The following is a 21,598-nucleotide window of genomic DNA, read 5'->3' on the forward strand; positions in this document are numbered from 1 at the left end:
TGACCGGATCGAAGTATGACATTCTGGGCAGATTCTGAGGTAGCTAGTGGGGAGGACTTCATCGGCGCCCTCAAGAAACCTCTCTTCAAGTCTGCCATCTGTCCTGCCTTGTCCTCTCACGGAGTCACTTTGAGGCGCGTGTTTGAGAGACTTTTTTTCTGGATGGGATGAAGCTGGCTTCGAATGAGTCTCCCCAACCCCAACTCCAGGATCAATCCTATATTGATTGATCGATTGATGGGCTTGAGAGACGGCTTTGGCGAACAGAGGAAAACATCGTTGTCTGTCTTCTCTTATCCAACTGTCCAGCTCCATTCATTCATTCGATAGTATTTATCGAGCGCTTACTCTGTGCAGAGCACCGTACTTAGCGTTTGGAATGTACAATTTGGCATCACGTAGAGACAATCCCTGCCCAATAACGGGCTCACAGTCTAAACGGGGGAGACAGACGGCAAAGCAAAGCAAAACAATAAAAGTAGTCTGGCGCAGATATCATCAAGATAAATAGAATCATAGATATATACACATCTCCAGTATCCCCAGGGGCCCCCAAGCCCCCCAAACCCCAAGAAGCCCCTGGAAAATCGCCCCTCCCAATCCCGAGGAGCAACCCTGAACCCCCTAAATCTAGCCTGAACCGCTGAGAGGTTTTGGTGGCCCCACAGTCCCTCTGAGTAGCGGGTCGCAGGTGTGGCGTCCAACGATCAGAGTCCGGCTCCTGGAAGAGCTAATGGACTGGGACCCTCACCAGCCCAGAAGTCCCCACGACAAGCCCACCGGGCCTCATAGTCATTCATTCATTCGTTCAATTGTATTTATTGAGAGCTTACTGTGTGCAAAGCGCTTGGGAGAATACAACAGTGACCAGACACATACCCTGCCACAGTGAGCTTGCAATCTAGAGGGGAGACAGACATTAATATAAGTAATATAAATAGTCCTGACTCCCTCTGGCTCCTGGACAGCTTTGCAAGACACAGATTCCAGCAGCTTTCTACCTGGATGCAGAGCCAGGGGGCCAAGGAGAAGAGGCCCCGTCTTTGATTGAAGATTCATCCTTCACACCCTCATCTGCTCCCAGGAGACCTGAGCCTGCAGGGAAGGGTAGGAATTTTGCTCTCAACAGGCCACTAATGAGGAACTTTGGGAAATTGGACCCTGGGGGTGGGGGGTGGAGGGTCTCCAGAAAGGCAATAAATACTCCCCACGTACCCCCACATAATTCAGTCCTGCCTTCAAAGGGGAGGATATGTGTCTCCATCGTCCGGACACCACTGACCTGGGCCGGGGTCCCGAATCACCCGTAGCCCCCTGCACCCTGGGCATTCTTCCTTCCCCTTCTTGGGCCTCTGCAACTTTCCAACTGAAGTCAGAAGGCCAATTCCCTGCCGTAACGGGATCTGAGCCTGGTAAAGACCCACGGCCCAGGGGTAAGTTCTGTGGGAGTTATGGTTGAGGTACCATCAATCCATCAGTGATATTTACTGAGCACCTTCTGGGTGCACAGAACTGTACTAAAAAACTCCATGGCCTAGATGGATAAAACATGGGCCTGGGAGACAGAAGGACTTGAGTTCTAATCCCTGCTCCATCAGGTCACTTAATCTCTCTGGGCCTCAGTTACCCCAGGGCTGAAAATGGGCCCCATGTGGGAAGTGGACTGTGTCCAACCTGATCTAGCCTAGCACTTAATGCAGTGTGGGACACATAGAAAGAGCTTAACAAATACCATAAAAAATGTTCAGGAGAGCATCACATAGTTATTAGACTGCCCTCAAGAAACTTACAATCTTGTATCTAGCTCAGGACTTTACCAGGCTGGAATTTAGGAAGGAATAAGCCAGACTTTCCACCACAGAAATTGCGTTTGTTGATTGGATCAGACACGGTCTCTGTCCAACATGGGGATCACAGTTTACCGGGGAGGGAGAAGAGGAATTGAATCCCCATTTTACAGATGAGGAAACTGAGGCTCAAAAAACTTTAGTGACATGCCCCAGGTCCCACAGCAGGCAAGCGGCAGAGCCGGTATTAGAACTCAGGTCCCCCAACTCCCAGACTGGTGTCTTCTCCACTGGGCCATGCGGCTCCCAGTAATCCCACCAATCGATCAGTGGTATTTATTGAGCGCTTACTATATGGAGAGCACTTTACGAAGCACCTAGGAGAGTACACTTCATAAGAGATGGTGATTGCATTCTCCAAGCAACTTGGCTTAATGGATAGAGCATGAGCCTGGAGTCAGAAGGTTGTGGGTTCTAATCCCACACCGCCACTAGTCTGCTGTGTGACCTTGGGCAACTCACTTCACCTCTCTGTGCCTCAGATCCCTCATCTTTAAAATGAGGTTTAAGTCTGTGTCCCTGTGGAACAGGAGAATGTCCAACCTGATTAGCTTGTGTTTACCCCAGCACTTTGTACAGCACCGGGCACATAGTGAGCGTTTAACAGAGTCCATAAAAAAAGGAATTTATAGTCTAACCCTCACCAGGAAGGCCTCTCTCCCAATCATAACCAAGTTTGTCCGATCTTTCCCCGCTTCCAATTCGATCCCACATCGGCCACCTCAGTCCCATGGAGAAGAGGAACCAAACGCAGGTTTCTGAATTCATCCTCGTGGGCTTCTCCGGCCAGCCGGACCAACAACGGCTCCTCTTCGGGCTCTTCCTGGCCGTGTATTCGGTGTCCGTGCTGGGCAACCTGCTGATCATCCTGGCCGTCCGGTCAGACCCTCGGCTCCACACGCCCATGTATTTCTTCCTCGTCCACCTGTCGTTTGTGGACATCTGCCTCACGTCCACCACGGTCCCCCGGATGCTGGAGAACCTGTGGGCGGGGGGGAAATCCATCCCGTTTGCCGGCTGCCTGGCCCAGATGTACTTCTTCCTCTCCTTCGTGAACACGGACGGCTTCCTGCTGGCCGCCATGGCCTACGACCGGTTCCTGGCCATCTGCCGGCCCCTCCGCTACGCGGCTGCCATGGGCCCGCGGCTCTGCACCCTCCTGGTGGCCGGGCCGTGGTTGGTCACCCACTCCAACGCCTTGGTGCAGACCCTCATGATGGCACGGTTGTCCTTCTGCGTGGGCACCGTGATCCCCCACTTCTTCTGCGAGTTTGCCCCACTGCTGCAGCTGGCCTGCTCCGACACCCATTTCAACGAGCGGCTGGCCCTGGCCGCGGCCGTCCTGCTGGGCTTCACGCCGGCCGGGTGCATCCTGGCCTCGTACGCCCGCATCGTCTCCGTGGTGCTGCGGGTCCCCTCGGCCCGCGGGAAGCGCCGGGCCTTCTCCACCTGCGGTTCCCACCTGGTGGTCGTCACGTTGTTCTACGGGACAGGGATCGGTGTCTACCTCTGCCCCGCGGCGGCCTACCCTTCCGGGAATGGCCCCATGGCTTCTCTCGTCTACGCCGTGGTCACCCCCACGCTGAACCCCTTCCTGTACAGCCTGAGGAATGGGGACATGAAGGGAGCGCTGAGGAAAGTCATCTGCGGGCGGTTCTCCCATCACTGAAGGCTTCCGGGAGCAACCGGCGGACGGACAGGCCGATTCCCAGACTCTTGCTCTGACTGAGCCTGGGTTTCTCGGGGGGTTGGCCGGGAAGAAGAGTTTCACCCTCCCTTTCTTCCTCCCAGGATGTTTCTGCTGCCTCTCCCCGAGGCCCCTCAGAAGATGCGGGACCTCGTGGAAAGAACACGGGCCCTGGAGTCGGGAGACCTGGGTTCTAATCCCACTTCTTTGTGACCCAAATTGCTTAACTTCACCGGGCCTCAGTTTCCTCACCTGTAAAATAGGGATGCGATACCTGCCCTCCCTCCTCTTAGACTGAAGCCCCAAGTGGGACAGCATCGGGACTGAGCTTGTCATATAATAATGATAGTAATAATTGTGGTATTTGTTAAGTGCTTACTATATGCCAAGTATCATTCTAAGTGCTAGAGATATACAAACTAATCATGTTGGACGCAGTTCCTGTCCCACGTGCGGCTCATAGTCTTAATCCCCACTTTAAAGACGACATAACTGGGGCACAGAGAAGTTAAGCGACTTGCCCCAGGTCACACAGCAGACGCGTGGCAGAGTGAGGATTAAAACCCATGTCTTCTGACTCCCAGACCCGTGCTCTGTCCGCTAGGCCACACCATTGCTTAGCACAGTGCTTGGCATATAGTCATCCTGAACAAATATCACTATTACTATCATTATGTCTGCCCTCTTGGTGCCTCATTGTGAATCACTTTCTCGTCTCTCATTTAACACTTCTTCCCACAGGCCAGAGGCTGTTCAGGGAGGTACCCAGGGAAGTGAAGGTCTGGAAGCTTCCCCCCGAAGGTCATCTACTCCAGCCCCCCGCTTTCAGGCAGTGCTGCATCTAAATTCCTTGAGCGAGATACCTATCTCTACTATCTTTAAAGATCGACAGTGAAGGAGACTTCACAGCTTCCCCTTTCCCTACCCCAGTCTTTAACACTCTCACCGTTGAGTTCTTCCGTCTGGCTCATGATCTCTCTGCATTTCTTGACCTACAGCCGGGGAGACCCTGACGAATCCACTCGGAGGAGGAAGATTGAAACGGGGTTACGCAGTTCAGGAACCAGTTGGCATCTTGGCGCTTAACCGAGATCTAGAAAAGGGCTTAATTTTCAGGATATGGTAAACTCCGCTGACAGAGTGTAAAGCTCCTTGAGGGCAGGGGTCGTGGGGATTAACTCCTTTGTACTTTTCCCATTGCCTAATTCAGTGCCCTTCACACAGAAGGTGCTCAACCGATAACTATCCTTTATTTAATGGATAAAGTTGAAGAAGACAGGATGAGGCGGCAAAGAAACCAAAAAGGAAAGAGGATCCCACCAAGAATGAGTTGGGGTGCTTGAGGTCTTGAGAAAATGCCTAAAATGTGCTGAGTCCCTTGAACATAGGCGATGCCCTGGGTTCGTTTATAGCTTTGCGGGGGGAATGGGAACGGAGCAAGGATCCTGGTGACTGGCAACTTTGTCTTCCCGCCCCTTTCCTCTCCTCTGACACCTGGCTAGGGCTTAGGAGGTGAAATGATGCTGTGTCTGAGGTTAAAGGGCGCAGGACACCGGGACATCAGACTACCTCTACTATCCTCAACACTCACATATATATCTATTCATTGGAGTATCATTATAAATGAGGAGCAGGGTGGAAAGAACCTGGGCCTGGAAGGCATAGGACCTGGGTTCTAATCTCTGCTCCGCTACTCACCTGCCATGTGACCTTGTGTAAGTCAATTCACTTCTTTGTGCCTCAGTTTCCTCAACTGTAAAATGGGGATTAAATACCTCTTCTCTTTCCTACTTAGAATGTGAGCCCCGTGCGGAACAGGAACTGTGTCTGATCTAATTAACTTTTACCTACCCCACTGCTTAGAACACTGTTTGACATCTAGTAAGTGCTTAATAAATACCATAAAACAATAATAATAATAACAACGTTCCAATTGGGATATTTGCTAAGCACTTACTATGCGCCAAGCACTGTAGATACAAGATTAATCAGGTTGGACGCCGTCTCTGTCTCACATGGGGTTCATAGTGTAAGAGGGTGGGAGGAGTATTTAATCCCGATTTTCAGATGAGGAAACTCAGGCACAGAGAAATTAAATGATTTGCTCAAGATCACACAGCACTTTTGCTAAATATGAATTTTTTTGCCTGTCTTTCCATTACAGTATAAGCGCCCTGAGAGCAGGGAATGTTTCATGTGCTTCTGATGTACTTTCCCAAGTGCTTAGTACAGTATGGTATATATCATTTCTTTCCTGTCTCTCCGTAATAGTGTAACCCCCTTCTGGGCAGGAGAAATGCCATGTGCTTCTGATGTACTTTCCCAAGTGCTTAATCCAGTGCCTGGCACTCAATAAATTTCCTACTACAGTGTAAGGAGAAATGGTAAAAGAGAAGGTGGAATTGAAAACTTGGTTGACGATCACTGATCTGTCCTGTTGAGTCAACCCCTCTAGAATTAGAATGCACGAATAGAGCCGTACATATGGTAAACTTTTCAAGGGGAATTTGAAAATGACAGTCGGGACAGAGATTTTATCCAGAGTTGAGGGGGAGGCTGATGAGACCAATGCACGAGAGGCAGTTCCACACTGTGGACATCATCCATTGTGGTACTGTGGCATTTCCCACTTATTGTGACAGGTGTTGTTTTCTATTTTGCCACCTGCCATCCTTCTCTTCCCAAAACTGTTTTGATTCAAAGCTGTCTCTTGCCTGGCTGCTCTGTCTGGCACTTTCTTCTCCTAGCTGTCTTCCTGGGAGCCTCGGCACTTGAAGTGGAACTTCACTGCATCCTAAGTCCTAGCCAAGAGAAGCGTCAAGGTTCGGTGCCTACCTAAGTCTCGGTAGTGGGCTGATGGGATCCAGTGGACCAGATCCCTGCTGGAAATAAAATAGAGCAAGTAAAAAAGGCTCTAAATAGTGCGGGAAGGGCTCATTTATCAAAGCACACAGCCCGCAAGATCATCTCTAGACTGCAAGTTCGCTGTGGGCAGGGAACTCTTCTGTCCCTTCTCTCCCATATGCTTAGTACAGTGCTCTGCACACAGTAGATGCTTGATAAATATCATTGATGGTGATGATTATAGTATTAGACTTTCGTTCCCTCCATAGCATTGTCCATGGGGCAATGTGATCATTTGTGCTGTTCATAGTTACAAGAGTCCATCTATTCCTCCTCCATCTAACTTTCTGCTACCCCAAACCATCTTGGAAACCTCTCCAATTTCAATCATTTATTGATATTAGTATTTATTGAGCGCTTACTATGTGCAGAGCACAGGGCTGAATGCTTGGGGGAATATTAGACTGTAAGCCCGTCGATTAGACTGTAAGCCCGTCGATTGGACCGTAAGCCCGTCAAAGGGCAGGGACTGTCTCTATCTGTTGCCGATTTGTACATTCCAAGTGCTTAGTACAGTGTTCTGCACATAGTAAGCGCTCAATAAATACTATTGAATGAATGAATGAATATAATAGAATAGGCAGGAACCCTGCTCTGCAAGCTAGTAAGACAGGTGCTAAAGTTGCAGATAGGAGCAAGTTAAAGACTATCAAGATATGTCAGCCAGTCGATTGTATTTACTGAGCTCTTACTGTGCGCAGAGCACAGTACTAAGCGCTGGGGAGAGTACAATAAAACAGAGTTGGTAGAGACATTTCCTGCCCACAATGAGCTTACAGTCTAGAGAATGAGCTATGAGGTGGGTGCTGGGAGGGGGTGAGTCCCCAAGTACTTAGGTGTTGCAGAAGTGAGTTGGGGGATATAGGGAAGGGAGATGAGAAATGAATTGAGAGAGCACTTATTACTCCCCCCACCCTCAGCACTTATGCACAGTTTTAAACCTGGTTGCTTCCCCTACCCGCAATTCATTTTATTGTCTTTCTTCCCGATTCTCTTGAACGCCAGGACCATATCTACCAATTCTGTTTTTTTTTTCTCCCGAGAGCTTTATATAGTGCTCTGCACAAAGTAAGCACTCAATAAACAAAACAAAACAAAAATCTTCTGAAGCCCCTAGGTTGAGACCTTATGCGCCCTATTATTGAAGCTCTAACTCACATACACATTCTTATTTCCCTTTTCCTCCTCTCTGTAAGCTCATTATGGGCAGAGATCGTGTCTGCCAACTCACTGTTGTTGTTTTTTAATTTTATAAAAAATTTTTTATATTAACTTCTCTCCCCTCTAGACCGTAAGTTCCTTGTGGGCAGGGAATGTGTCTGTTTATTGTTATGTTGTAGTCTCCCAAGAGCTTAGTACAGTGCTCTGCACACAGTAAGAACTCAAGAAATACAATTGAATGAATGAATGAATTCTCTTGTTCTGAACTCTCCCAAGCTCTTCGTAAGTGCTCTGCACATAGTAAGCGTTCAATAAATATGATCGGATGAATGAATGAACTCTGTTGTAGTGAACTCTCCCAAGTGTTTAGTACAATGCTCTGCCCACATCGAGTGCTCAATCAATACCACTGATAGATTAATTGACTGATTGAACAAATACCATTAAAAAAAGCTAGTGATGTCCGTGAAGAGAATGAAAATTACTTTAAGATTCTGCAGCCTGCCACATGAGGACAGTGTTTTCAAACAGCATCCTCTTCAGGGGTGGAGCAGAGCTGGGCAATGTGGAAAATGGGGTTGGGCTGTGCTAGTCCAAGAACAGAGGAGAGACATTCGACTGCTGCCTGGAACGGAGTTAGGTGCAGGCAGTGCCATCGTGGGCACAGAGGAGCCTCCTGCAGGGGAAGCAGGTCCCAAACTCCAGGGTTCAGCCATCACTGCTGAGAGGGGAAAGATGGAGACGCTCCTGGGAGCCCCATTGGTGATCCTGGGGATGCTGTTGGCCTGTAGGTTTGGGTGTTTCCTGCTACAAGCACAGGGAGTCCGGATAGGACGGTAGCTCTCTGAGGGCAAGTCCTGTCTGTGGCTTCTCTGGGCTCTGGAAGGACCCAATCCAGTGGAAAATTGGGGACTGGGCAAGGTTGAGGATGGGGATGGGTCATAGGTCCAGTCCAGCGAGAGAGAAGGGAAATGAGTGACAGTTCTGGAAAAAAAGGGTGGATGGGAGTCCTTGTGTGTGACATTGTCTCTCTGAACAGGGGTGAGTGGCCAGACGAAGCCGAAGCAGACCCCTCCGACACTGAGAGTCCGGGAAGGAGAGAGCCCCGCTCTGCTCTGCAGTAACTTTGACAAGACCATAGTAAGTTTGCAGTGGTACCAGCAGCAGGATTTTGGGAAACACCCTGTCTTCCTATTTCAAATGGTCTTAAATAAGGATGAGCAGCAAAATGGGAGATTGACTGCTACAATCAATAAAGAAAATCAAACCAGCTGGCTACACATCAGGGACACCCAGCCCGGAGACTCAGCCACTTACCTCTGTGCCGTGGAGACACAGTGATCTCCAGACACCTGCTGCCTGTGCAGAAACGCTGCCTGCAGCTGGGGCTCCAACATACATGCTCCCATTGGAGGCAGAGACACTGACTAGACTTTTCCACCTGGAAAGAAAATACTAAGTTTCCAAAAGGCAAACAATACTCTCAGTTGCCTAGTCAGAAGTGAGTTTGTTCCTCTAGACTGTAATCTCCCCTCTCTAGACAGTAAGCTCGTTGTGGGCAGGGAATGTGTCGTTTATTATTACTGTACTCTCCCAAGCATTTAGTACAGTGCTCTGCGCACGGTAAGCCCTCATTAAGTACAACTGAATGAATCTTCCATGGCTGTCCTGGAGCCAGTCCAGATTGGCATGGACTCCTGGGGCCATGGGCTCAGACATGCTCAGACTCCTGGCTGTTTTTTTTTTAATGGTATTTGTTCAGCTCTTACTATGGATCAGGCATTGTACTAAGCGCTGGGTTAGATACAAGCTAATTAGGTTAGACAGAGTCCCTGTCCCACAAGGAGCTCACAGTCCCAATCCCCATTTTACAGATGAGGCAACTGAGGACCAGAAAAGTCGAGCGACTTGCCCAACGTCACACAACAGACAAGTGGCACGGCAGGGATTAGAACCCACGTCCTTCTGACTCTCAGGCTCGTGCTCTCTCCATTAAGCCGCTTTGCTTAACGCATTTCTCTTTAATGGACGCATCTTTGTGGTCAAGAACGTGTACAGCGTCCATATGGGGGCGAAGATGCACAGGACTGGACATCCCCAAGCCAGTGTCAATGCCACCAGAGGAATGATTGATTGAAAGTTTGGTGTATGTTTTTTCTGGGGTGGATTGACCTGTGTCTGGAGAGAAATTTGTCGCTTACATGGACCTCGCTTGGTCTTATCCACAGGAGGGCAGCCTTTCCAAGCACCGAGTCGTTCAGTGGTAGAGCCAAGCTGGGCCAAAGAAGTTCAGTTTGCAATTGCTGGGTTCACAAGGTAGACAGTTCGGGTCCTTCCCCAAGCGGAGTCAGGACCAGGGAGGGCCACCGTGGCCACAGAGAAGCCTCCTGCAAGGGAAGCAGGTCCAGAGCTGCAGGATTCAACCACCTTCGCTGAGAGAGGAAGGATGGAGACGCTCCTGATCGGCCCGTTGGTGATCTTGGGGCTACAACTGACATGTAGGTGTGGGTTAATTCCTGCCTCAGGTGAAGGGAGTCTGGCTGTAACAACATCCCCCGGAGGAGAGGGCCTGCAAGCGAGGGATTGTCAGAATGGTTCAGGGATGAGGAATGGGATGAAGGAGGGGGGGCCAAACCATCGGGGGAGAAGATCGGCTAAGCAGGAGTGAGGATGGGAAATGAGAGAGATCCAGACCTCTGGGGCAGAACGGAATTGAGTGAAAGCCCTGGAGAAGGAGGGTCTGCTGGGATTTAAATGAATTAATTATGGTCTTTGTTAATCAGGGTACTTGTTAAGCGCTCACTATGTGCCAGGCACTGTTCTAAGCCCTGGGGTGAATACAAACGTACATATTGTGTGTATGTGATACCATCTCTCTGAACAGGGGTGAGCGGCCAGACAAAGCCGAAGCAGACTCCTCCGTCCCTGAACATCCGGGAGGGGGAGAGCCCCACTCTGTACTGCAATGACTTCGAGAAGACCATTCGATCTTTGCAGTGGTACCGGCAGGATTATGGGAAAAGTCCAGTCTTCCTATTTCTACTGGCATTAAAGAATGATGTAAAGCGGGACCGAAGACTGACTGCTACAATCGATAAAGGAAATCAAACCAGCTCCCTGCACATCAGGGATGCCAAGCCCGGAGACTCAGCCACCTACCTCTGTGCCGTGGAGACACAGTGATCCCCAGACACCTGCTGCCTGTGCAGAAACCCTGCCTGCAGCTGGGGGTCCAGCAAACCCACTCCCAGAGGAGACAGAAATTCTGACGACATCGATCCTTCTGGAATGGAAATTCTCAGTTCCTAAAGGTTGAGTTTCTTTCTCCTTGGCCTGATTATGGAATTTATTAATTGCTTAGTATATGCCAAGCACTGTAGAGGTGAGACTCTATTGTTGTTTACTGTTTATTGTTCTATTATTGCTCTAATAATAATAATAATAACGTTGGTATTTGTTAAGCACTTACTATGTGCCGAGCACCGTTCTAAGCGCTGGGGTAGACATAGGGGAATCAGGTTGTCCCACGTGGGGCTCACAGTCTTAATCCCCATTTTACAGATGAGGGAACTGAGGCACAGAGAAGTTAAGTGACTCGCCCACAGTCACACAGCCGACAAGTGGCAGAGCTGGGATTCGAACTCATGAGCCCTGACTCCAAAGCCCGTGCTCTTTCCACTGAGCCACGCTGCTTCTCCAATTGTTTGTTGTGCTCTCCCAAGTACTTAGTAATGTGCTCTGCACACTGTAAGCACTCAATAAATATAGCTGAATGAATAATAATAATAATAATAATAGTATTGGCATCAGCCACAACCACAACCACAAAAGAGAAACCAGGACTCCCTTGAAGGAAGCCAGGATGCTCCCTCCTCGCCCTGACCTGTGTTGAACTGAACTTCAATATTCAAAGGGTTTAAAAAACCAAACAGTCCTACACTCCCAAGTTGCTGAATTTCAGTATTCAAAGGGTTTAAAAAGCCAAGCATTCCCATTCTCCTGAGTTCCCTGACTGCTGCTTCTGCTTTCTTCGTTCCTCCTCAACTGAATCTCAAAGACATACCCTCAAATGGACAACAAGCGTTTCAAATTAAATGTCTAAATAATAACGATTATGGTATTTGTTAAGCACTTATAATATGCCAGGTAATAATAATAATAATGTTGGTATTTATTAAGCACTTACTATGTGCAGAGCACTGCTCTAAGCGCTGGGGGATACAAGGCGATCAGATTGTCCCACGTGGGGCTCAAAGTTTTAATCCCCATTTTACAGATGAGGTCACTGAAGCACAGAGAAGTTAAGTGACTTGCCCACAGTCACACAGCTGACAAGTGGCAAAGTTGGAATTCGAACCCACAACCTCTGACTCCCCAGCCCGGGCTCTTTCCACTGAGCCACGCTTCTTCTCTTGCTAAATGCTTACTGTGCTAAGTGTTGGGGCAGACACAAGTTGGGGGTCACCGGCTAAGTAGGAGGGAGAACGGGTACTGAATCCCCATTTTACAGATGAGGGAACTGAGGCCCAGAGAAGTTAAGTGACTTGTCCAAGGTCACACAGTAGGTTAGTGGTGGAGCCAGGACTGGGGAAGCAACACGGCCTAGTGGATAAAGCATGAGCTTGGGGGTCAGAAGGAGCTGGGTTTTAAACTGGCTCTGCCACTCATTTTACAGATGAGGTAACTGAGGCACAGAGAAGTTAAGTGACTTGCCCAAAGTCACACACCTGACAAGCGGCAGAGATGGGATTCGAGCCCATGACCTCTGACTCCAAGCCCATGTTCTTTCCACTAAGCCACGCTGCTTCCCTGTACTCTTCTCCTGTGGGCAGGGAACGTGTCTGCCGACCCTGTTATATTGTACTCTTCCAGCCGCTTAGTACAGTGCCCCTCACACAGTAAGCGCTCCATTGGTATGATTGACTGATAGCAAATTGTTATTGGCAGAGGTGGGGAGAGGAAAGTGGAGGGAATATTGCAGCACGTTCTGGTGCGGCCATGAGATGGCACCGTTCACGTCCCTAGATAGACCGTGGCCCGCTCGTTCCTTCTCAGCTGAATCAGAGAAGGATGAATGGGTGGGGGAGGCCGTGGGCTGTTTCTGATTGGCTGGGCAGGCAGACTTAGCCCTGCCCCCCTACCTTCTCCTCCCCCCCCCACTCCCCCCAACTGACCTGGGGGCAGATGGAGAAGCAGGAAGGTCGAGGAGAGTTTGACTCCAGGGGCTGGGAAGCCTGGTCAGCATCCCAGGGCCCAGAACTGAGAGTCTTCAGTGACCGCGGCCGTGGAAGGAGGATGGAGAAGGCCCTGGTAGCCTCGTTACTGATCCTGTGGCTCCAGCTGGGCTGTGAGTTTGGGAGCTTGTGAGGCCGAGGAAGAGAGGAGGCCTCAGCGTGGCTCTTCCTGGGGGACCCGAAGGACGGAGGTGGGTTTTCTGGAAAGTGCCGAGCTGACGCGAATGCTCTGTGTCTGCCATTGTCTCTCTGACAGGGGCGAGAGGTGAGGACAAGGTGGAGCAGAATCCTCCGGCCCTGAGAGTACAAAAGGGACAGAATGGCATCATGATCTGCAACTTCACAAGCAGTGCTTTTAATAGCCTGCAGTGGTACCGGCAGGACCCTGGGAAAGGCCCCGTCTTCCTGATGTTGATTTATTCAAGCGAGATGGAAAAGACCCAGGGAAGGTTCACAGCCAAACTCAATAAAGTTAATCAGGGCAGCTCTCTTTTCATCAGGGACATCCAGCCCGGAGACTCAACCACCTACCTCTGTGCTGTGGAGACACAGTGATCCCCAGACACCTGCGGCCTGTGCAGAAACCTTGCCTGCAGCTGGGGCTCCAACATACATGCTCCGCCCTGAAGGAAATACCATCAACTGATAGACACCGTGGCCAAGGGAGCTGGGATGAGAATAGTTTGAAGACTTTGGAAAGTCTGGGAAGGCCGCCTCCAGGAGGTGGATATACAAAATAATGTGCTGATTTCCCTAAACCTGCAGAGACGGTTTGACATTCAGAGATGGCTCCTGGCCGTGAGAGCATGGAAATGGAAGGACTGGGGGTGAAATGAGGAGGAGCGGTAGGGGAGAAAAGAGAAAATAGACAAAACAGGAGAAACCAATTCATCCATCAATGGTATTTGAGTGCTTACTGTGTGCAGAGCACTGTACTAAGCGCTTGGGAGAGTGTAATTCAACAGAGTTGGTTGACACGTTCCCTGCCCACATCGAGCTACATTCTGGAGCGGGAGACAAACATGAATATAAATGAGAAGAAAAAGGAAGGTGTCAGGGGAGTTGAGATGGTCCATGAAGACCTACTAGACTATAAGCTCCTTGAGGGCTGGGATCATGTCTTGTGACTACTGGACTCCCCCAGTGCTTATTACCGTGATTTACACACAGGTTTTCACTAGTACCACGGATCGATTGAAGGAGCCACCTGAGATGAGATTTCTCTAGCAGGGGATGTTTAAGTTTCTAAAAGCTGCTGGTTGTGAAAGAATCTGGTGGCCACAAGATGGAGGTAGCCAGCAAGCAGAAAGAGACTGGAGGCGCAGGACGCTGGGTGGAGCAAGCAAGCCCTCACTGGTATTTGAGTTCTAACTGTGTGCAGAGCACTGTTCTAAGCACTTGGGAGAGTACAATACAACAGAATTAGTAGACACTTTCCCTGCCCTTAATGAGCTCAAAGTCTAGAGGTGGAGGCAAACATTGATATGAATAAAAAATTCATAATATACAACTTAAAGATATGCACGTTAGTGCTGTGGGGTTGGGATGGATATCAAATATCCAAAAGTCACAGATCCACATGCACAGGTGAAGCGGAAGGGAGAGTGGCTGGGGGGCTTAACTGGGGAAGGTCTCTTTTGAGGAGATGTGACCTCAATAATGCTTTGTGATCTTAACAAAACAGCAATGTCTTCCAGAACAGAGGGACTGTTGATTTGGGAGAACTTTTATTTTAAAGGTATTTGTTAAGCGCTTTCTATGGGTCAAGCACTGTTCTAAGCTCTAGGTCAGATACAGATCGATCAGGTAGGACACAGCCCCTGTCCCACATGGAGCTCACAGTCTAAGGAGCCTGTTGTCCAGGTAATGAAGCTCCATTTTACAGTTGGAAAAAACTGAGTCACAGGCAAGGTAAGTGACTTCCCCAAGGCAAATGACAGAGCTGATATTCGAAACCATGTCCTCTGACAGCCAGGCCATGCTCTTTCCACTAGATCATGCTGTTTCTCATGTTGGGAATGGGGCCTTTCATGTGAAGCGTGGCTTAATGGATAGAGCATGGGCCTGGGAATCAGGAAGACCTGGGTTCTAATCCTGACTCTGCCATATGTCTGCTGTGTGACCCTGGGTAAATCACTTCTCTGTGCCTGCTACCTCATCTACGAAATGGGGGTTCAGACTGTGAGCCCCATGTGGGATAGGGACTGTGTCTAACCTAATTTGCTTGTATCCACCTCAGTGCCTGGCACATACTAAGTGCTTAACGAACACCACGATTTTTTTTATTGCTGGCAGGGGTTCAGTCAATCAGCCAGGGGCTGGAAACTAGGCAGCAGGGGGCAACGCTCCCCTGGATAAGCAAACTCTGAGGTAAAAATCTTGGTTGGAAATATGGGGTGGGTGGAGGCAGGGGTAGGGGTGAGTCTGTGGAGAGGAGGGGCTAAATGGGTGAGGTGGAAGAGAAGGCAGGGGCAGAGGTGATTGGCTGTGCAGCCAGGCGGAGACACCCCCATCCCACGATGTGTCTCTGGGCGGGAGAAGCAGGAAAGTCCGGGAGAGGGAAACGGCTCCTTGAACCAGGGAGCTTGGTCAACGTCCCAGGGCCCAGAACTGAGTCCTCAGTGCCTCCTGTCACGGAGGAAGGATGGAGAAGCCCCTGGGAGCCTCGTTACTAATTCTGGGACTCCAGCTGGGCTGTGAGTTTGGGGTCCATGGGGGGAGGAAATGGGGGCCCCTGGGAGGTATTCTCCATGAGGACAAAGAAGGAAGAGAGCAGGGCTCAGGGTGGCTGTTTCCTGGGGTACAAGTAGGGAGGAGGTGGGTTTTCTGGAAAGTGCCGAGCGTCCTCTGTCTGCTATTGTCTCTGACAGGGGCGAGTGGCCAGATTACGGTGGAGCAGACTCCTCCGTCCCTCAGCATCCATGAGGGAGAGAACGGCACCTTGACTTGCAACTACACCGCGACTACGTCTATCACCCTATACTGGTACCGGCAGATCCCTGGGAGAGGCCCTGACTTCCTGATGTTAATTTATTCACATGAGAAAGAAAAACCCAGTGGCAGATTGACAGCCACACTGGAGAAAGTTCCCCAACGCAGCTTCCTGCACATCCCCGCTGCCCAGCTCGGAGACTCAGCCACCTACCTCTGTGCCGTGGAGACACAGTGATCCCCAGACACCTGCAGCCCGTGCGGAAACCCCGCCGGCAGCTGGGAATCCTTCTGAGAGTAATGATGATAATTATGGTATTTAACTGCTTACTAGGTGCCAGGCACTCTTATAAGCACTAGGGTGGATACAAGGAAATCGGGTTGGACACAGTCCCTGTCCCAGGAGGGGCTCACAGTCTCAATCCCCATTTTACAGCTGAGGGAAATGAGGCAAAGAGAAGAGAAGTGACTTTCCCAAGGTCACACGGCAGACAAGTGGCAGAGCCGGGATGCTCCACTCCAATCTGCTATGAGAGATGACTATCCAAAGTTTCTGGAGGAATGAAGTAGAGGAATTATAGTTTAGCCCCTGGCTTGGGCAGCGTGGTTCGAGTTGCCATGGTTTTTAGAGGAGAGGCAAAAGACACTCCCCCCTCCCTTCTAGGAAATTTTGGCCTGAATTCATTCACTGTCATATTTGTAGAGAGCTTAGTGTGTGCAGAACTCTGTACTAAGCTCTTGGGAGAGTACAGTATGACAATAAAAGGATGAGATCAATATGCAACACAACCTGGGGGTAAACTTTAGGATATTGAAGGTGGAGGGGAAACCATGGAGTGATCCGACCGGGGAAACAGGGAGTTGGTCAGGGAAGGCTTGCTGCGTGGTGGGTTTGAACATGGTTTGGATGGAGAGGAGGCAAGGGATTTAAGCCAAGTTGAAAGGGAAGGGCTTTCCAGCAGGTGAAGGGGAATTTCAGACCAAGAGATGGAAGGCTGTGATGGGATGACCCTTTCCCCTCACTCCCACGTGCACACATGACCCTATTTGCTTCTGTCTTAATTTCAAGTCAATAGTACAACATGGATTGTATTTCAGACCAACACAGAGGGAAGGAGTGAAGGAATTCAGTCATTCAATTGTATTTATTGAGCACTTACAGTACAGAACAGTGTCCTAAGCGCTTGGGAGAGTACAATACAACAATAAACAGACACATTCCCTGCCCACAGCGATTTACAGTCCCTCACTTTGTGCCTATCTTCTCCACTTTCACCAGGCAGCGATCTGTAACTTTCTCCTTGCCTGTTTCTGGGGTCCCCTGGATCTCTCCTGGAGGCCTCCAGCTTTTCTCCTCCATCTCCAGACTCTGGGTTCTTCAGATTCCTTTTCAGAAACCCTTGTGTTGGTTTCTGCGCAAGGCACTCATGTCTTGCTCCACAGTGTAAAAGAATGACATTAACATAGATTGTCTCTGAGGAGCCTTCCCAGAGAATCCCAACTCCCTTAAGGCAACCGTAGGCTGTGATGTTAGGGACCGTCTGACCCACCTATCGATGCACTGGCCTAAAATATTAACTTACAAATACCATAAAAAAAGACACTCTTTCATATTACACTCAGCCATTTTAGACTGTGAACCCCATGTGGGACAGGGACTGTGTCCAACCTTATTAGCCTGTATCTCCCTTAGTACTTAGAATAGTGCTTGGTACATAGTACCGTGGCTCAGTGTAAAGAGCCTGGGCTTCGGAGTCAGAGGTCACGAGTTCGACTCCCGGCTCTGCCACTTGTCAGCTGTGTGACTGTGGGCAAGTCACTTCACTTCTCTGTGACCCAGTTACCTCATCTGTAAAATGGGGATTAACTGTGAGCCTCACGTGGGATGATTGATTACCCTGTATCTACCCCAGCGCTTAGAACAGTGCTCTGCACATAGTAAGCGCTTAACAAATACCAACGTTAGTAAGCATCTCCGGAATACATTTAAAAGAATACGAACAGATGTTATTCAAATGTACTGGGGAATCAGTGCACCAAGCAGTTCCTGGCTCTCCCAGCCTGCGTAAGCATGAGGCTGTAAGGACGTGGCCAAACCCGTCCCCCTTGGGGAAGTCCCACTTCCTGCCTCAGAGCAGGTCATGTGGCAGTGGGGTCTGTTTATGTGGCCTTGCACAGCCTGTAACAGGCTGAGTTCTGGTGTCAGGGCAGAGCAGAGAGACGTTTCTCAGGGGGAAAAGCTCCCAGCATGGCTCTCCCTGTTCTCCTGTGGGCCATCATTACCTCCGTCTGCCTCGGTAGGGATGCCTTCCCCCATGGATTGACCCACCATGCAGGACCAAGGGGGACATGGTGTTGGACGAATGGGGTGCCTGTGGGTGTGTGTGTATGTGTGCGCAGGTATTTTGGATTATCTGGGTAAAGGAGTGATGAAATTTCAGATGCTCTGTTGTCCTGAGAACTCTCCTACGAGCCATGGAGTTGGACCAATCCTGTCGTCTCTCTTTCCTGCAGGATCCAGCGTGGCCCAGAGCGTCTCTCAGGCTGAAACAGCAGCGTCCGGAAAGGAGGGGGACACTCTGACCCTACCCTGCACCTATGACACGAGCGATAGTAACTATTATTTGTTCTGGTACAGACAGCTTCCCAAGGGAAACATGATTTACCTTCTCAGTCAGAGGTCTTGGGCTTCAGAAAATGCAAGAACTGGCAGATTCTCTGTGACTTTTCAGAAAGAGAATAAGTCCATCAACCTCACCATCGCAGATTTACAGCCGGGGGACTCGGCTGTGTATTTTTGTGCTTACAGTGGGGCCCACAGTGAGATGATTTGCAGGAGAAGCTGTACAAAAACCCCAGAGCCCTGAACCCCCCCTGCTGCGGGGGAAACTGGGGGTGAGGGGAAGATCCCCAAGCTCAAATAGGGGGAGAGGGAGCAGAGCCTGGAGTTGGAAGCAGTCCAGCTGGGGCTGAAGAGGAAGCTGGTGGCTTCATTCTAGGAAAATGCTCCCCAACTGGGCTCAGGCACCACTGGGGTGCTTAGCCACACTCTCACCACTGCTCTGTGGCTTCCTTCTCTAGCATGTCACATATCCAGGAACATTCAGGAAGACATATATCTCCCTGCCCGGCCTGGGATGGGGACAATAGAGGTGTCAGCTCAGAACCGCCCATTTGCTCTTCAGTCAATCATTGGCATTTATCGAGCACTTACTCTGTGCGGAACTCTGAGTAACTGAAACACAGAGAAGTTAAGTGACTTGCCCAAGGTCACACAGCAGACAAGTGGTGGAACCGGGATTAGAACCCAGGTCCTTCTTGGACCCAGCGAAAGGGGTTGCCCAGGAACTCAATCTCCTCATCCACTAGTGTAAATGTAGCAGAGAAGAACGTGGCTTAGTGGAAAGAGCACGGGCTTGGGAGTCATAGGTCTTGGGTTCGAATCCCCACTCCACCACTTGTCAGCTGTGTGACTTTGGGTAAGTCACTTAACTTCTCTGTGCCTCAGTTACCTCATCTGTAAAATGGGGATTAAAACTGTGAGTCCCACGTGAGACGACCTGACCTTGTAACTACCCAGAGCTTAGAACAGTGTTCTAGCACTGAACAAATACCAGATTAATAATAATATTGTTATTATTGCTTAGCGCTCCCTCCCCAATCTTCCCTTCCTCCTATAACTCAAAAGCAACCCCAACAAACAACCCAAGAATTCCAGTGGACCATAATGGGAGCTCCAGGGAGTAATGAAGGAGACAGGAGGGCTTGAGTTGACTCAACAACTCAACAAGGCTCTCTGCCTTGGAATTAGGCCAGCGAATCCCAGGGAATGTATTGGTTTATTGTTATATTATCAGTTTATTGTTATATCATACTCTCTCAAGCTCTTAGTACAGTGCTTTGAGCACAGCAAGCGCTCAATAAATGCGATCGAGCGAGTCAATCAAAAACACGTGGTCTGTGAGGCTCACACTTTGGGTACCTCTCCCCTCTCTCCCCCATCTCCCGCAGGGCATCCTCGTCCCTTGAAAGTGTAAGCAGAGAAAAGTAAATGCAAAATGGGCTATGAACTGGTATAATCAAGCGCTTATCAACGCTGTGTACAGCGTTCTGCATCCGCTAAGCGCTCAAAAAATGCCATCAATGATAGATGATGATGGACGGCCACTTCCCGTTTCCTTCCTTGTCCACTAGAGGGCGCCAAATCCCAGTTCAGGAGAATAAGATTAATCATCATCATCATAATAATAATACTAATATTGGTTAAGCACTTACTATGTGCTGAGCACTGTCCTAAGCGCTGGAGTAGATACAGGGTAATCAGATTGTCCCACGTGGGGCTCACATTTTTCTAACCCCATTTTTGCAGATGAGATAACCGAGGCCCAGAGAAGTTAAGTGACTTGCCCAAGGTCACACAGCAGACAAGTGTTGGATTAGAACCCATGACCTTTCACGTCCAAGCCCGGGCTCTTGCCGCTAAGCCGCCCATGATTTCCAGCTTGCCCGTTCTCCAGCTTGAAATGTTGTGAATCCTTTTGGTATCATCTACTGTTCACCTTGAACAGTGCGGCTCCTGGGGAAGACAGAGAGCAGCCGACCATGGACTCCACACCAGGCTCAGTGCTTGTGATCTTCCTAACGCTGGGTGAGTAGATGTCATTGAAAACGTTTAACTTTCCTTGGACCAGCACAGCACTTACGTCCGTATCTGTAATTTATTTATTTATATGAGTGTCCGTTTCCCCCTCTAGCCTGTAAGCTCGTTATGGGCGGGGAATGTGTCTGTTTATTGTTGCATTGTACTCTCCCAAGCCCTTAGTACAGTGCCCTCCGCACAGTTAGGGCTCAAGAAATATGACCGACTGACTATATTTAGCTCACTGTTTTCCCCAGTGTATTTGATTCTGTCCATTTCTAATTCCCCACGGTCCATTGTGTTTCAGTGGGAACGGATGGAGAGTCCATTGACCAGAGGGGAGGCCTCGTGTCCCTAACTGAAGGGGCAGTTCTTACTCTGAACTGCACTTACGAAAGCAGTGTATACCCTGATCTTTTCTGGTACGTCCAGTATCCCAGGGAAGCTCTTCAGCTGCTTCTAAGAGACACATCGGAAAAGGATAGGAACAGTTTTTATGCTGATCTCGATAAGAATGCCAAGTCTTTTCACCCGTGGAAATAAGCCATGGCCGAGTCTCCCGGGGCTGTGCTGTGAGTGACAGAGTGACGGGCTGCAGGGAGAGCCCTGCAAATTCACAAATTCACGACGGGCCCAGCAGCGACTTGGAAACTGGCTAGAGCTGGAAGTGGAGTTTCCTTCTCTCCCGCAGCAGCTGTCACGCGCCTGCTCTGGGATTGTCTCCGTGAAGATGAGAAGCCACAAGGCATTCTGGCATTGCAGGTGGGAATGGCTTTAAGGAAGGTCCATTGGGGAAGGTCCATGAGATTAGGGATGTGTTTATGCCAACGCTGCTTACTTCAGCATCTTCCTTTCATTCAGTCTGGTCTTTTCTGCTGTCACATCTCCTCCTTGTTTCTCATTCTCACCTCAGACACACAGTATGGCTGGCAGATGGGAAACAAATAATACTAATTATTAATAATAATAACGTTACTTGTTAAGCGCTCACTATGTGCCAAGCACTGTTCTAAGCACTGGGTAGATACAAGTTAGTCAAGTAGGGGACACAGTCCCCGTCCCACATGGTGCTCACACTCTTTATCCCCATTTTACAGATGAGGAACTGAGGCTCCAAGATGTGAAATGATTTGCCCAAGATCACACAACAGGTATGTGGCGGAGCTAGGATTAGAACCCATGATGCTATTATTAT

General features: G+C 49.6%; 1 protein-coding gene and 3 gene segments (V, D, J or C); all 4 read left to right on the forward strand.

The window, feature by feature from the left end:
* The first annotated feature begins 2,506 nt into the window (after positions 1-2,506).
* On the forward strand, positions 2,507-3,516 carry LOC103169098 (olfactory receptor 1361-like). Its single transcript, XM_007664074.3, has one exon. The coding sequence runs from the start codon at positions 2,578-2,580 to the stop codon at positions 3,514-3,516; it is 939 nt and encodes a 312-aa protein (XP_007662264.1). The 5' UTR covers positions 2,507-2,577.
* Positions 3,517-10,045: 6,529 nt separating this feature from the next.
* On the forward strand, positions 10,046-10,782 carry LOC100087662. The segment is given in 2 exon segments: positions 10,046-10,097; positions 10,484-10,782. Coding segments are annotated over 2 exon segments (351 nt in total).
* Positions 10,783-12,772: 1,990 nt separating this feature from the next.
* On the forward strand, positions 12,773-13,777 carry LOC114816169. The segment is given in 2 exon segments: positions 12,773-12,946; positions 13,090-13,777. Coding segments are annotated over 2 exon segments (462 nt in total).
* Positions 13,778-15,382: 1,605 nt separating this feature from the next.
* On the forward strand, positions 15,383-16,055 carry LOC120638752. The segment is given in 2 exon segments: positions 15,383-15,529; positions 15,704-16,055. Coding segments are annotated over 2 exon segments (351 nt in total).
* The last annotated feature ends 5,543 nt before the right edge of the window (positions 16,056-21,598 follow it).

The sequence above is a fragment of the Ornithorhynchus anatinus genome, chromosome 13 (genome assembly GCF_004115215.2).
Source record: "Ornithorhynchus anatinus isolate Pmale09 chromosome 13, mOrnAna1.pri.v4, whole genome shotgun sequence".
Classification (NCBI taxonomy): Eukaryota; Metazoa; Chordata; class Mammalia; order Monotremata; family Ornithorhynchidae; genus Ornithorhynchus; species Ornithorhynchus anatinus.

Excerpts from the sequence above, each read along its gene's own strand:
- LOC103169098 (XM_007664074.3), top strand. The coding sequence starts at position 2,578 with ATGGAGAAGAGGAACCAAACGCAGGTTTCTGAATTCATCCTCGTGGGC.